The sequence below is a fragment of the Carlito syrichta genome, unplaced genomic scaffold (genome assembly GCF_000164805.1).
Source record: "Carlito syrichta isolate Samal-C Ts95f unplaced genomic scaffold, Tarsius_syrichta-2.0.1 Scaffold305734, whole genome shotgun sequence".
Taxonomy (NCBI): Eukaryota; Metazoa; Chordata; class Mammalia; order Primates; family Tarsiidae; genus Carlito; species Carlito syrichta.
In genome coordinates, this window is record NW_007249830.1 from 108465 (window position 1) to 124829 (window position 16365).

General features: G+C 55.9%; 1 protein-coding gene across 2 annotated transcripts in view; it reads left to right on the forward strand.

The window, feature by feature from the left end:
• Window positions 1-16365, forward strand: part of LOC103264828 (rho guanine nucleotide exchange factor 10-like protein) — a 61842-nt gene that overhangs the window by 10748 nt on the left and 34729 nt on the right. For both annotated transcript variants that reach the window (XM_021714730.1, XM_008062528.2), the window contains 2 exons: window positions 11493-11575; window positions 12826-12909. In XM_021714730.1, coding sequence (XP_021570405.1) covers window positions 11493-11575; window positions 12826-12909 — 167 coding nt within the window. The remainder of the gene's footprint in view (window positions 1-11492; window positions 11576-12825; window positions 12910-16365) is intronic.

The window sequence follows — 16365 nt, forward strand, 5'->3', positions numbered from 1 at the left end:
GAGACTCCAACTCAAAAAAAAAAAAAAAAAAGAAAACACGCGGGTACCTCTCCCTTCCTCTCACTGTGTCTCCTCTGGTCCCTGCTGAGAGGTCTGGAGACTGCCTGGGAATGGGCCTCCCTGGCCCCGGGCTTCCTGACTCCCAAGGGTCTTGATAACATAGTCAGAATAACTGCCCAGGTCCACAGAGCTCTCTGCTCAAGGTGACCTCGTTCCGAGGGTCTCAAGTCACAGCTGGGGAGAAAAGGAGGCAGCGCAGGTCCTGGCCCCTTCACAAGAGGCGAGAGTGTGGAGTCTACACATCATGGAGTACCCTGCAGTCATTGGTGGGGAGGGCTGAGTGTGGGGACTGGAACCTGGGCTCTGAGCCACATGGGCCTGTTTCACGTCCTGGCTCTGCTGTGTGTCATCAAGAAAGCCACTTCTGTCCTGAGCTCACTTTCTTTATTTTCTTTATTTGTATTTTAGAATCAGGGGTACAAGTGCATGCATGTTCATTTCATGGACATATTGTGCAGTGGTGGGGATCGGGTCTCAGGTGGCCCATTTCCCAGATAGTGAACATTATACCTGGTAGATAATTTCTGAACCCTCATCCCCCCTCCCCTCTCCCCACTTACTGATATGTCCAGTATCTATTTTTTCCATCTTTGTGGCAGTTGAACTCCTGCATGTGAGTGAGAACACACAGTGCTTGGATTTCTGTTCTTGAGTTAGTTCACTTAGAATGATGATCTACAGCTCCATCCACATTGCTGCAAAGCACACGACGGCTTCCTTTTTTATGGCTGCATAGTATTCCACGGTCTAGATGTACCACATTTTCTTTACTTGGTCAATCATTGGCCAAGTCTCAGTTTCTTAATCAGTGAAATGGGGATGTAAATTTCCTTTCTTACAGGGCTCTGTGGGGAGGAGTGACTAAGCTCACATAGGCATAGTGCTTGATCTGGCGCATATATGCCAGCTGTCCCAGATGCATCGACTGTTGCCATTCTGCAGCTGGACAGGCTCTGTGCCCTGGGAGTCGGGCACACCTGGGTTGATGCGGCTCTCACCAACTAGCCATGTGACATGGGCCACCGCACCTGTCTTGGTCTGCGACCCTGTCTTCACAGGGTCTCCTGACTCACACCTGCCAGGCAGGGGGTGATGAGGAGACCGAGGTTGAGCCATGGGCCAGGTGACCTTGGCAGGCAGCTGCAGGGAGGGGGACGTGGATATTGGACTGACTCTGGCTCTGAGGCCCATTCCTCTGCCCCTGTCCCTTTGCCTGCTTTGCTGGGTGGCTGAGAGGAGGTGGCCAGGCTGCTACAGGGTTCACAGAGGTGTCGCTGAGTGTGTGTGGTGGCCAAGGCCCATGGGCCAATTTTAGGGTCAGACCACCTGGCTCAGGAGTCACCAGGTATGAGGATGGCCGGGAGCTTGCCCATCCCACTGCTGGGAAAAAACAAGGACCCAAGCCCTCGGCCAGCTAGTGACACGTTCTCTTTCCTCAGTGGGACACATTTGATAGCAGATAATAATGTAGCAGCAAATGATACTAGTAATAATGATAATCCTGGGTGCTATGTGACAGGCACTGAGCCGAATGCCCAGTCCCACTCACTCCTCCCATCTCTAGGGGGTAGATGCTGCCACTACCCACTTTGCAGGTGGGGAAGTCGAGGCACAGAGAAGTCAGGCAGTGCGCCCAAGGTGATGTGTCGATAGTGCAGGGCAGAGACTAGGACCACGGCCCCCTGACGTGGAGGCCAAGTGCTCAACTTGGCTTTGGTTCATGGTGGGTGGGTGTGGCCAGCTCCATGTGACTGATTTGTTTACTGGGGCAAGAGTTGTACCTGCCCAGAGATGGTCTCTGAGCTCTTGGGAGCGTGGTGTCTAGGCCGTCATGGAATGTTCCAGGACCCCACCTGGGAGTCTCATCAGTTCTGAGTGAAGCTCCTTCCTTGAAATGGGCGCAGAGTAGCTGCAGCTCCTTCCCACCCTTCCCCCAATTCCCCCACCCACCACATGGGGTCTTGTGAGTGGAGGGGCGTGGAGGTCAATCACCTGCAATCACCTCCACAGGGATAGGGACTTTTTGGCTTCTTGTGGGGGGGAGCTTTGTTTGTTTCCTGCTGTGCCTCCTGGCTCAGCACAGTGCCAGGCACTGGAGGAGTGCTGAAGACGTCCTTGTTGAGTGAATGATGGACAGAAGGTTGTGGGGACGGTGGTGGGGGGTAAAGAGAGAACAAATGGCTGGGCATCAGAATCCTTGGGCCTGAATTCTGACTCCGGTGGGAAGGGAAGCTCGGAGTGGCTGAGCGGCCGAGGCCACACAGTTGGAGTCACCCGAGCCACTGAGACTGAAGGCGTGGGCAGCCCCAGACTGAGCTGAAGGCTTTGCTAAGTGCTTCAGGCATACTATCTTATCACTCGTACCACCAGGAAGCCTGGGAAATGGGACTGTTGCTGATACCCATTTTGCAGATGAGCAGCTGAGACTGAGAGACCTGAAGTCGTTGACCCGAGATCTTGTGGAGCGGATGAATGGCAGGGCTGGGACTAGGCCTGCCTGGTCCCAGAGCCATCCTCGAGGCCCTCAGGGTTTGCCTCTCCTGGTGGACTCTGGAGCCCGTGTACTCATGCCCAGCCTGAGCTCTTGCGAGGTGTGTTGTGGTTGGAAGAGCCGCCCTGAGCACCAGCAGTGGCCGGGAAATGTGAGCCCGTGGACGCTGGCCTCTGTGTTTTTCCTGGGCTCAGGCCCATACCCCTCGCCTCTGAGTGCACCAGCTCTGTGCCTCTAGCCCCCCTGGAGGTGTTTGCTTTTCCTGCCGAGTCTTGTCTCCATCCTCACAGGGTCCCCTATGGCCTTGCCTTTCTTAGTGGGCCGGAGTTTGGGCTCCTCCCCAGCCACGGGGACGTTTGCTGGCTCTAGGGGGTACCTGGGATGCCCCTTCCTGGGCTTTTCTGGACAAGATGGACACACTGCCCGCTGGTCAGCATCTCCCCTGGGTCTGGCACTGGGGGAAGGACTGGGACAGCCGGACTCCTGGGAAGGACAGGGAGACCTGCCTTCCCGGGCATAGCAGGAGGGAGCAGGGGCGTGGGTGGTCTGTGGCTTCTGAGGCGACTGGATGTGGGGGGCACGGGAGCTCTTGGGAAAGGCAGGCCGACAGGGCCAAGTGTCCCTGCAGCCCCTGCAGGAAGTCCTCAAGGGCTTCCCGATTCCGCAGACCTTGTCTGGAGTAGCCTGGGATCCGGCTTCTCCTTACGCCCACTGTTCCTCCTGTGTCCTGTCCCGCAGGCTCCCAGGGGCCTGAGGCTCGGCTGCCATCAGTCCTTTCCTGGGAAGTCCCTCGTGGAAGGGTTATGGGGACCAGGCCCCTTCTTCGATGAAAGACCTCTTTCGAGCCTCTCACCAAGTACAGTCCCTAAATTGGAAAAAATGTGCGTTCTGTCTTCTCCTTCCTTCTTTTCCCACTCTGGGAGTGGAAACAAGGGCTCTCAGTTTCCACATCAGAGCCATGGGCCGTGGACCCCAGGCCCTCTGGGGACCCACATGGCCTCTGAAAAAGGCACCTGTGACATGCGGCTTGTGGTGCCGAGCAGGCTTTGGGGGAATTGCCTGCTGTCCATCCCTGGACCCTGGAGCGATAGTTCTTTACCGCCTTGGCCCTTCATCTCCACGCCTGGCCCAGAGAAGGCGCGACAGCACTCGTAGCTCCCCCGTGCACGGCTCCCCAGTTCACATAGCCCTTTGTGGCGTTCAGCTCCTTCGGGTTCTCACAGCCGTGGGAGGAGAGGGAAGTCCCTGCCCTTCTCCCAGACGTCCACACCCTCGTCTCAGAACCTGTGAACATGCGGCCTGGCACGGCTGAGGGATGCTGCAGGTGTGAGGGAGTTAAGGATTTGGAGATGGGGAGATTATCCTGGATTATTGGTGGGTCCTGTATAATCAAAAGGCACAATGGTCTGCCCCCCACTTTCTTTTGAGGCAGGGTGTCACTCTGTCGCCTATACCGGAATGCAGTGACTCGATCACGGTTCACCACAGCCTCGACCTCCTGGGCTCAGGCAATCCTCTCGCCTTAGCCTCCCAAGTAGCTGGGACTATAGGCATGTACCACCATGCCTGGCTAACTTTTTGATTTTTGTTGAGACGAAGTCTCGCCATGTTGCCCTGGCTGGTCTGGCACTCCTGGGCTCAAGCGACCTTCCTGCCTCAGTCTCTCAAAGTGCTGGGATTACAGGCATGAGCCACTGCGTTTGACCCGGGCTGTGTTATTTTTACATGGTGTGTGTGTCTGTGTGTATGGGGGGCGGGATCTTACAGCCGGATGATAATGGCCATGATGTACCAGGACTCCTCACAAGCCGGCTCTGCTCTGAGAGCTTTACCTCTTCATGGCCTAAATCCTCATGACACTCTCACTGGGCAGGCGCTGCTAGAACCCCCATTTTACAGACGCAGAAACAGGCACAGAGAGGACATGACATCAGCCCAAGGTCAAGAGCAGGTTGGGGCAGAGCCAGGGTTAAATCAGCTTCCAGAACCCCTGTTCTCACCCTCTGACTCCAACACTCCCACACAGATCTGGTCTGGATCCCGCCCGCCCTGCACCTTAGCCGCGTGACCCAGAACCTGTTCCTTATCTGCAGAACCCCCAGTTCTCTCTCTATAGAGTGGGGGAGGAGACCTGCCCGATGGTGCAGACGGGAGGGTGAAGTGAGATGGGGGTTCAGGGTCTTGGTCAGTGGGCTGCTCCTTGTTGCTGTCTCCAAAGGTGCTATCCGTGTGGGGCAGACTCTAGGCACGAGGCCCCCATACCAGCCAGTCCATTGCTTAGCATTACCTGAGGCGTACATGTGTGCTTGTGTCCATCCCTCCCGCCATTCCCTCCCTCCCTCTCTCCACTCTCCCCTTCCCCCCTTTTTGTTAAAAAAAAGGCGTATACTTTTGTTGTAGAAAAATGAGAACGTACAGAAGATGAAAGACTAAAAGTACCTTTAATTCTGCCACTCCGTGTCTCTGTCCAGTTTCCTTGCTAGGCGTGTATACAGGACACAGTTGTTTTTTTTTTAATTTTATAGAACAATGGTTTTATTGCACATGCAGTTTCGAGGCTTGCTTTTTTACTTAATTACTTACTGTGAGCATTTCCCCATGGGGACTTGTATTCCACAAACACCCTGCTTGGCTCTCTATATGTTACCGCTGGGGGTGCAGTGCCCGCCCACGTCTGACCCCCCCGAGATGTCAGGGAGGGAGGTGCATGTGCCACGGACAGGAGGCAGAGGCCGGAGTTGGATCGGCAGCAAAGACAGTTCACCGAGGCCTGGACACTCGCTCCCGTGGTGGGCCCTTGCGGCCCTCCCAGATGTCCCCCAGGGACTCCCTACTGCTCTCCTGGTCCAGCGAATGGATCTGTGACCCTGTGGAGGCCAGCATAGTACAAACATCCTGGGTGTGGAACCCACAGAGTGTGCAGGTCGGCCAGCTGCTGCTGGAGGTGGGAAACCTGCAGGTTGAGAGACTTCGAGCCTCAACAACAACTAGCAGCCTCAACAACAGCGGCCGGCCAGGCAGAGTTCAGGCACACCAGAAGGCTGCCTGGTGCATCATAGGTCCCCGGAGTTCCAAGAGCCAGTGTGCCCCATCTCCCCTCTCTCTAGAGAGCTGCTGGGCTGGGAGGGCGTGCCCCCCAGGAGAAGGAGGGAAAGATGGGGAAGAGAAGGCACAAGACTTTACACGTCTTCTTTATTCACTCCTAAGCGGAATCCTAAGAGAGAGGCATTGTTGCCCCACTTCACAGTGATGGAAACTGAGGCACCAAGAAGTGCTAGGTGCTTACTCTGCATCATCTCACTTGCTCCTCATTCAGGAAGTAGAATCAGCTATTCATCCCGTTCCACATTAAGTGACTTGCCTGGCATGTACAGCCAAGGGGCAGAGCTGTGGTTTCATCCCAGTCTCAGCTCTGCACTGCACGCTTCACCCCTCAAGCCTGGGAGTCCTGATTCTCAGCTCTGGCTGCACACTGGGGCAGGTGGGGAGCTATTACAACACTCACGCTTGGGCCTCTTCCTAGACCAACGGTGAGAGCTGCTGGGGCAGGGGTCCTGGCACCCCCGTTTCCTAGGAGTCTCCAGGTAACTCTGGTGGTCACTTGGGCCAGATGGTGCTTGGGTCCTCTCGGCTTTGACATGCTGTACTGACCAGGAAGCAGCCAGAGCAGAAGAGAAACCTGGCAGAGGCTCCATCTGGGCTTAGGGTTTGTGCTGTTCCTTCAGGCTTCTTGGATTCCGGAGTGTGGCTGGGGGTAGTTTGGAAGTGAGTGGTGGCACCCAAACGGGCCCATCCTGGGTCAGCACTGCTGTCTGGTCCCTCCCTATCAGCAGACTGGGTTTTCCTTGAGGCCTCACAAAACAGATGCCATTCTGATTCTTCCACATCCTGAAGGTGAATTCTTTCCTCTTTCGGATTTTTCATGCCTTGTCCTGGAAAAGGTCTCAGAATGTGGGCCCAGCCGGCCAGGAATCCTCCCACTGTTCCAGTTTTGGGGGTCTCCACCCTGCCCACCCACACTATGCAGCCTCTGGGAAGGGACCCTGCAGAGATTCACTGAAAAACTGGGGCCTTTGCCAGCCACTGGAGAGGGCAAGGTCACTGCCATTCTCTGGAGTGGGGCTTGTCTTTAAAATAGGCCGGGGTGGGCATTGGTCATCATAGACGTGGAGTGGCCAGGATGGAGCTGTCATGGACGGGTTCCTCACCCCTCACCGCCAGGCAGTCTTCTGCTGTGCTTGAACTCCAACTGGTAGACATGAAGGCTGTTGGTTGGGGTGCTGGGAGAGGTTCTTCTGTTTCTCCCTGCCTCGGCCTCCACCTCCTCCTCAACGAGCTCCTCCTCTTGCATCCCTCTCTGTGGGTCCAGCTTCTTTTCTGTGCACTTGGGCGGTGGAGGCCTCGCCAGTGTATAACCCTAGCCACTGCCTCGCTCTCCTGTCCAAGCTGAGAGGCACTAGGAGTGCGGAAGCCCAGATAAGGGTGAGATGATTGACCTCTTGTTGCTCTTTATGGCCCTTTCATTATCTGGAGTCTTTGAGGAGGGCTCCAGGAGTGTTTGCTCACAGGGAGGATTAGACTTTGCAACCAGGCAGGGCCGGTGTGACTTCCTCAGACAGTGGCCGGGAGAGGCTGCTCCCAGTGGTGCAGGCCTTGTTGGGAGGCACCCCGGCCTCATTTCTGCCCATGCCCTCCTTGCATGCTTACCATTGCTCCTGTGCCCCCTTCCTGACTCTCTCTTTCTCCCTTCCCCGGGAACCCTCTCGTCTGCCTGGGGAATACCTGCTCTAATCTGAGGGGCCTGCAGAGCCAGCGTTGAGAGCAAGACCTTGCAACCAGGCCAGCTCGGCTCACACCACTGCTCTGCTGCTCACTGGCCTGCTGCAAATATACCCTGGCTGGCTGCTCTCTATGTCCTAACATGTGCCCTGACCACGTATAACATGGAGGTCCACACCTCAGCCTCCCTGGCCCCTCGTCTATGTCTAACACATTTCCAGATCCCTTCAAAAGCTGCCAGGCCTTACCTGATGATGGCTGCCTCCACCTCTGTGCTACCTGAAGAATCTACATGGGGTCTTGTCAGGTATTCTCTTGGTTATACTGTACTGCAGCCTTGGACTGGGTGTTACAATTATTCTTGGATGGTGTTAGTCCATTCAGGCCACTATAGCAAAGACCAGGTGGCTTAAAAACAGCAGAAAGATATTTCTCAAAGTTCTCGGGGCTGGGAAGTCCAAGATCCAGGCACCAGCAGGTTTAGAGTCTGTCGAGGGTTGTTTCCTGGTTCACAGATGGCACCTTTGTGCTGTGCCCTCCCATGGTGGGAGGACTAGGGTGGCTCTCTAGGGCTTCTTTTGTAAGGGCACTCATCCCACTCATGAAGTCTCCGCTCCCATGACCTCATCACCTTCCAAAGGCCCCACCTCCTAATGCCATCGCCTTGGGGGTGAGGCTTTCAGCACATGGACTTTGCGGGAACATAGACATTCAGACCATAGCTGATGAGACTTGAGCCTGTGCCTCTGTGTGCTGAGGTCTTTGCTCTCCTTCCTTTAAAAAAAAATGGTGGCTAAACAGGCAAGAGTTTAGGTGACCTCATGCCACGGCAAGTCTGTGATGTGGGTGAATATTTAAATGCAAGTTCTCGGCTTCCAAGTGGCCTGGTGGAAAGAACACAAGCTTTGCAGGTGGACTTAGGTCAAAATCTCCACTCCCACTGAGTAGCCGAGTGACTCTGGGCAAGTAGTTGAGTCTTGGTGAGCCTCAGTTTCCCCATCTGTAGGAAGAGAATAGCAGCACCTACCTCCTGAGTGCTCCTGTGTGAAATTAAATGAGCAAATATACCTAAAGTGAAGCAAACAGGTGCTTCATGAAGGTCACCAAGTGTCATGGCTATGGGTCAGGGCATGGAGGGACTGTGGTTGGGAGGTCATCAAGCCAGGTTCTGAACTCACGTTGGTTCCAGCTGGAACAGTTTGGTTCTATCTGAGCAATTCTTTTTTTTTTTTAGTTGGAATGTCACTCTGTCGCCCAGGCTGGAGTACAGTGGCATGATTACGGCTCATCGCAGCCTTGACCTTCAGGACTCAGGCGATCCTTCCATCTCAGCCTCCTGAGTAGCTAGGACTACAGGTGTGCGCCATCATGCCTGGCTAAGTTTTTGGTATATTTTGTAGAGATGGAGTCTTGCTATGTTGCCTGGGCTGATCTTGAACTCCTGGATTTAAGCAATCCTTTCACCTCAGCCTCCCAAAATGCTGATTCCAGGTGTGAGCCATCGCACCTGGCCTGTCTGAGCAATTCTCAGCAGATGTTTCTGTGCTGAGAAGGTGGTGACACAGGGAAGCAGCCATCAGCGATCTGGGCCCAGGCGGCCCCCTTCAGCCCAATGCCCCTTCCTGATCCAGAGCAACCCTGCTCCCTCTCAACCTTGACTTCCTATCAGTGGAAAGCATTACCCCAGGACCAGGACGGCCCACGTGCTGCCTTCCTCACCCAGGTGGCACTGCTGACATCTAGCTGTGAAATGTGAGCTGACACTTGTTCCTCCAATGTGCAGATGACTTAGACCTGCTGCCCAGTATGGTGGCCGCTAGCCACATGTGACTGTTGAAAATTAAACAACTTGCTGAGCATGATGGCTCACGCCTGTAATCCCAGCACTTTGGGAGGCAGAGGTGAAAGGATTGCCTGAACTCAGGGGTTCGAGACCAGCCTGGGCAACTTGGCAAGATCTCGTCTCCAACAATATATCAAAAAATTACCCAGGCATGGTGGTGCATGCCTGTAGTTCCAGCTACTTAGAAGGCTGAGGCAGAAGGATCGCCTGAGCCCAGCAGGTCGAGAGTGTGGTGGTTGTGAGTGTGCCACTGCACTCCAACCTGGGCGACAGAGTGAGACTCCAATTCAAAAAAAAAAAAAAAAGCAAAAAGAAAACGAAACGACTTAGAGTTAAAGGAAATTAGAAATCAAGTTTATTAGTCACACTAGCCATATGTCAAGTGCTCCATAGTCCATGGGGCTGCCGGCCACCCTCCTGGACAGCACGGGAAGGAAGAGTCCCTGCCAGCAGTGGAATCTTAGCACTTTGGGAGGCTGAGGCGAGAGGATTGCTTGAATCCAGGAGTTCGAGATCAGGCCGGGCTACATAGTGAGACCTCGTCTCTCCTTGTCACCTGAGAGGCAGTGCAGGGCAGTGTCAGAGCCAAGCTTTGCAGCCAGGCAGCCGAGACTCACAAAGACACAACTACTTACGTAGAGACCCTGGGCAGCGTGGTCTTGGGCGGGTTCCTCTGCTCACCTGCACAGTGGGTAGGATGCCAGAATGTACCACTTAGTGTGTGGGAAAGGGGAGGCCATGGGTCTGGCTCACAGGTGTGCTCAGCAGGGCACATCCCTCCTCCCAGCCTCCTCCCTGCCATCCTCTGCTACATGATTCTCGTCTTATTTTTAGTTGATATCTCACTCTGTCTCCCAGGCTGGAGTGCAGTGGCATGATCCTGGCTCGCCACAGCCTCGACATCCTGGGCTCAGGCGATCCTCCTGCCTCAGCCTCCTGAGTAGCTGGTACTATAGGTACATAACACCTCGCCTGGCTAATTTTTTGTAGAGACAAGGTCTTGATATGTCATCCAGGCTGATCTTGAACTCCTGGGCTCAAATGATCCTTCCACTTCAGCCCCCCAAAATGCTGGGATTACAGGTATGAGCCACTGTGCTTAGTCAGTTCTAGTCTCCATCTCCCCTCCTTATCCTCTAAGGACTCAGGTGGCAGGAAATTCATGTAGATTCCTTGACAATGGTGGCCACTGTCTCGGGCAGTCTAAGGCCTCTGCCCTCTAAGGCCTCTGCCCTCTAAGTTGGCGTAGGTGATCTTTATTTTATTTTGGAACCTGGACGTAAAAAAAAAGTCCATGTTGTAATAACCTTAGATGTATTCTCTATACATTATAAAATGTATAGAGACGCTGTGGGTTTCACGTTTCTTGCTACATTCATTTCCTGTTCCAGAATCCGATCCAGGGCCCCACATTGCCCTTCATCGTTGTGTCTCCATCACCCCCCCTCCCCCTGGCCTGTGACAGTTCCTCGGTCTCTGCGTGGTTCCCATGACCGTGAGAGTGTTGAGCTCTAAGGGCCAGGGACTTTGCACAGTGTCCCCCACTCTGGGTTTGTCTGGTGTTTGCCCATGATTAGATGGGGTTATGGGTAAGAATACCCTGGAGATAGGATTAGATGGGGGTTGTGGGTAAGAGTACCCTGGAGATGGGATTAGATGGGGGTTGTGGGTAAGAGTACCCTGGAGATGGGATTAGATGGGGGTTGTGGGTAAGAGTACCCTGGAGATGAGGTGCCTATCTCATGACATTGTGTTGGGGCATGTGGCATCCGTGTGGCATCTCTGGAGAGCTCACCCTGACCTCTTGGTGAGGGCCGTCTGGTGGGTTTCTCTGCTGTTTCCTGTTTTCATATCTGTACTCTGGGACTGAGTCACTGGGTCCAGCCTGTCCCCACGTGTGTGTGTGTTGGGGGGGGGCCAAGCTCTAATCTTCTGAAGCATTGCAAGTCCACGCTTCTTGCGAAAGACAGGGATCCCCCAGCCCTCCCCTGGCTGTGTGTGAGGGGAGGTGGAGATTCCCACTAGGTCTGCACTGTGGAGGGACAGCCCTTGTGTGGAGTGCTGGACCCTTGTCACTGAACATGCTTGATCTTTGTGCTCTTGTGAAGGAGCTGGCTGGGCCTCCTAGTGCCTTCTAAGGATGAGGACACTGAGAGGAGAAGGGGCTTGTCTGAGGCCAGTCCCACCGCGGGCCTCCCTGGCGGCTTGGCCCTCAACCTGCCCCTGCCCACTGTGCCCTGCCAACCGGGTGAGGGGCTTCCAGAGGCTTCCCGGCCGTCCTCTTCCTGGCAGCCCTCCAGCGCCGTCTCTCGCCCGCAGGGTGCCGGCTGTGGTGAGCAATGGGGATGCAGCCTTCTCTGGGGTCCGGCACTCCAGCTGGAAGCGCAAGAGCTCCCGTCGCAGTAAGTGGCCCCCGTGCCCGTTGCCCACCCTAGGCAGCGCCAGGGTAGTCGCGTGGTCTCCCCTGGGCCAAGAGAGCTAATGTGGGCTCCGCGAGCCAAGGGGTTGTCCTCACTGGCAGCTGCCAGGACCCTGGTGGGTGCCCTGAGTGTACAGACCACTGCCCACGAGAACCGAGGTCCAGGATCGAGTGACACTTCAGCCTTTTGTCTGCTCTTGGATACTCACAAAGCTCCCACACAAGTCAGGATGGCTGGACCAGTGGGAGCGTCCTGGGGACCCAGACCAGGTCCCTCTGTGAGCAGAACCAGACACCTGTGCTGGTGGTTGCCCTGATGAGTCCTGCAGGCGGAGAGGGAGGGGCCGGGGTCCCAGGCCCGGGACCTGCTTGTGCAAGGGCCTGAGGGCGAAGGGACCCCTGGCCCCAAGGAAGCTGCAGGGGCTCTGTTGGTGGGACATCATTACAGAGTGATCTGGGGAGAGGTGAGACTGCCATCTCAGCTCCCCAGGGCCTCAGAGGCCATGCTCAGGGTGCCCAAGGCAATAGGGAGCCATGGGGAGTGGTGCAGCCTCATTTGCCTTTCAGTTCTGTCACTCTGAGGCGGAGGAAGGGTAGACAAAGCGGGTGGGGTGGACCCATGGGGAGGCTGGGGTGGACCCATGGGGAGGCTGTCGTGGTCTTTTGGAGGCAGAATTGGTGTGGGAGAAGGAAGAAGGGTCACACAGAAGCTTCTACAGGGCCCTAGGGGGACCAGGACCTAAGGAAGCCTCACAGTGAGAGCAGTGGGTCCCATGACATCTTCCCAGAAGGCCTGTGGGGAGAGGACAGGCTCCCTCTGGGTGGGGGCTGGTTTTCCAAATCCCAGCACCACTCAGTGGGGGAGGGGCGAGATGCGAGGGCCTGGGGGACTGAGGATGCTGGGGGCCGGGGCACAGGTGCAGAACTGCATCATGCTGCCCGCAGGGGCTGTGAACAGCTGCCCCATCAGCCAGATGGCCAGGCTCACGGGTGATGGGGAGGCAGTGGGGGTCTGCGCGGTGGCCAGGAGGGCGCCTCCGCCTCTGAGGGGCTGGGGGTGGGGAAGCCGGCATCCCCTGAGAGCGACTGGCGGGGCTCTGGGCTGGGCTGGGCTAGGCTGGCTAAGAGATGAGGCACTGAGAGCCGCCAGCTGGTGTAGTCCCCATGCCAGCCTGCAGCGCCTCCACCGGGTGCCGCAGCCACGCTGGTGCTCTCTCCCCTCTTCCCTCCCAGTCGACCGGTTCACCTTCCCCGCCCTGGAAGAAGATGTGATTTACGACGACGTCCCCTGCGAGAGCCCAGACGCCCATCAACCCGGTACGCTCTCTGCCAGGCTTCTCTCGGGGGTGGGGAGGGAGGGCAGGACCCAGGGAGGGTCTTCTCCTGTTTCCTTCTGACCTCACCCAGCCCTTTAAAAACCACTGCAGTCATCCCAGAGTCTGGAGCCGGCCGAGGGCGTGGCCAGGCTGGGCTGGGTGGGGCTTGGGCCTGGAGGGCAGGGCTTTGCTCTAGCCTGGGTCCCCTGGGCAGCCATTCACATCTCCAAGCCTTGATTCCTCCCTCAGGAAAGTGGGGCTGTGGTCCGGGCTTCCCAGGGCGATAAATGTTAAATTCAATGGGTAAAGCAGATAAAGCCTCAGAAAGCTCTGTGCCCTGCCTGGGTTGGGGACCTAGGTGGGATAGGCAGGTGTGAGACTGACTGCAGAAGGGGTGTGGGGTGGAGCTGGGGTAAGTCCTGCTGGAGATCCCTCATGGGAGAGAGAAGGAAGGGTTGAGTACAATTAACAGTAAGAGCCATCTTTGCTTGAACCCATTAGGCAAAGCTACTCTTTTTATTTTTGAGTCCAAGTCTCAATCTGTCACCCTGGCTGGAATGCAGTGTCATGCTCACAGCCACTGCAGCCTCGACCTGCTGGGTGGGTTCAGTCTATCCTTCCACCTCAGCCTCCTGAGTAGCTGGGACTACTGGTGCGTGCCACCACACTCAGCTAGTGTTTTGATTTTATTGTAGAGACGAGGCTTCACCAAGTTGCCTGGGCAACTTGACTCTTGGGCTCAAGCAGTCCTCTCGCCTCAGCCTCCCAAAATGCTGGGATTACGGGCATGAGCCACCATGCCTGACCTCCTCTTCATGTTTTGAATTACACAGTTAGCTTCATAACTTTACTTTGGGGTGTAATGTCTTCATTTTACAGACTGTAGAGATGAGGCTGGGATTTGAACGTGGGTCATTCTGACTCCAAGCTCAGTTCTCTGTCCCCTACCCTGGGAAGATTTGAGTGGCATTTTATGAAAGATGAAGCACATTTGATTCCACTGTCCAGTCAACCCCGTGAGGTCAATAGTGCGAGGCTTATGGTTCCACTCACATCAGAGAGATTAAGCCACCAACCCCAGATCACACTGCCAGGATTTGAACAGACAACGCTGTCTTTTCTACTACACGATCCTGCCTGTTTTTAAAGGTTTTGCATCCAATGCGGAAAACACAGCCCTCGGTTTTTTTTTTTTTTTTTGAGTTGGAGTCTTACTCTGTCATCCAGACTGGAGTGCAGTGGCCACTCCCGGCCACTGCAGCCTCAACCTGCTGGGCTCTGGCGATCCTTCCGCCTCAGCTGTCCAAGTAGCTGGAATTACAGGCGCGCACTACCACGCCTGGCTCATTTTGATTTATTGTAGAGATGAGGTCTCGCCAAGTTGCCCAGGCGGGTCTCGAACTTGCAGGCTCAGGCAATCCACTCACCTCAGCCTCCCAAAGGCACGGGATTACAGGCTGAGCCACCGAGCCCCCGCTTTTGAGGAGCTCTTTGTCTGGTGGGGCATCCTTGGGCAGCACACAGTCCGATGGGAGAGACACACAGGCATCATGGCAGGCCTGAAGGCCCTAGAGCCATGCTCTTGACTCCTGTCCCAGGAGAGCAGGGACAGATGAACCAGTGATACGCTTGTTCCTTCAGCAGGCTGGATGTGCTTCGAGCGCACGTTCCTGCTTGCAGCTTGTCTGAACCCAGGGAGGGCTGGGAGGGTTGAGTGGCTGAGGGGCCTCAGGCGCTGTGTAACCCAGCCGAACTGTTTTCCCACTTAAGTCAAATCAAGCAGAGGCTTACTTGGCCCCAGGCCTCACTGCCCCAGGGTCTGGGACGCCATGGCATGTTCCTGCTGTCCGGCCTTGGGGAGGTTAAGAGCAAGTCGCCTGCGTTCACATCCAGCCTCAGAGCCTGTAGATTGAGGACTGTGACCCCCACCCCCGGGATCCCCACCCCCAGGACCCCCACCCACAGGGACTCTGGAGGATCCAGTAAGACGAGGCTTAATGCAGGGCCTGGCTCTCAGCTGGTGCTCTCATGCTGGGCTGCTGTGGCTATCATTGTTCCACCTGCTGGGGGGCCCAGCAGTGGCCTGTGGGGACCTATGTGGGCTCAGTGGGTGGTGGAGAGGAGGTTGTCAGCTGAGGGTCAGCCTGTATGCTCCAGTGGGCACACAGCCCTGGGTTCAAATCCTGGCTCTGCCACTGATCTGAGCACAGGTCTCTGTGCCTTTGGGCCTTGGCTTCTTCATGTAAAGCCAAAATACTCAAAAGTCATAGGCCTTTGGGGAGGGTCACACAGAGAACTGCTTAATCTCTCTGGACCTTGGTTGACCCATCTATAAAATGGGGGTGATGCCACCTACGCCCTAGGGTTGTGGGGTGGAGTCCATGAGGTAAAGCCTGCAGGGCATCGAGCAGGAGGTGGTGAGTGTTTTAGAGAAGGGCTGTGCTCTTGAGAGAGAATGAAGCTTGGGGGCGAGAAAGTCAGGGGACCCCCTGGAGGCCCCTGAAGGCTGAGGAGTTGGCACTCAGGTTCCACCACAGGCATAGGAACCTGGTGACTCTGTCTCCCCTAGAGAGGATATTGCTACATGAGGGGTCCTCAGCAGAAGGCTGTGTGATGGTGGGTGGACCCTGGCTGTCTGACCATGGCCAGTCTCTCATCTGTGATCTCTCGCACCCTGCTGGGCACACAGGGCTGCTGGGAGCAGGCGCCCACAGGATGGAGGTGGGCCAGTGTGTGGCTCAACCCCAGGGAGGTGAGAACCACCATGCCACCGCAGTGCCGCCTCAGGGCCACCTGAGTACTGGGCTCTGACTCTTTTGTCCCTTGTCGAGGGGCCTTATGGCAGTAACCGGACAATCAGCCCAGCCCTTGAAAGGTCACAGCTGCTCCAGTCCCTGGGGACATTAGTCACCATTATCTTTTACTTAAAAATAACCTCATGTTCCCTCCTGGTCCTGGGACGTCCCCCGCCAAGCCTCAGCGATCTGCTTTGTTCTCTGGCTACCAATCTCCCTGCCCCCCCCTTCCTAGGGGATGGAGCTGGGAGCTCTGGGTCCGTGGGATGACACCGAGCCCACCCTGAGCAGCCATGGGCGAGGACTACAGCTCTCGGTCGAGAGGGACCCTGAGCCAGACTTTTTGTTAAGAGCTTCTCAGCTGGATCTTATTTACTTAACCATCAGCTTACTATGATCCCGTAGTACGGAGGGGGCTCTGACAATGAAAGCCCCAGTTCTTTGGCACAGTCATTCGGAGCAGGTTTTGGGAACAGCTCCTTCCCAGCGCTGTGATTCTTCATGTTGACAAAAGCATTTTCACTTCATGCCCTTTCTGGAGTCTGACCCTTCTTTGTGAGCTCTGCAGTTCCCCCAGCAGCAGACAAGGCCCCAGGGGCAACGGGCTTGCTGGGAGCTTCCAGGGAGCTTCCAGCACCTGCTGGGGCTGGGGCCCAAGATCT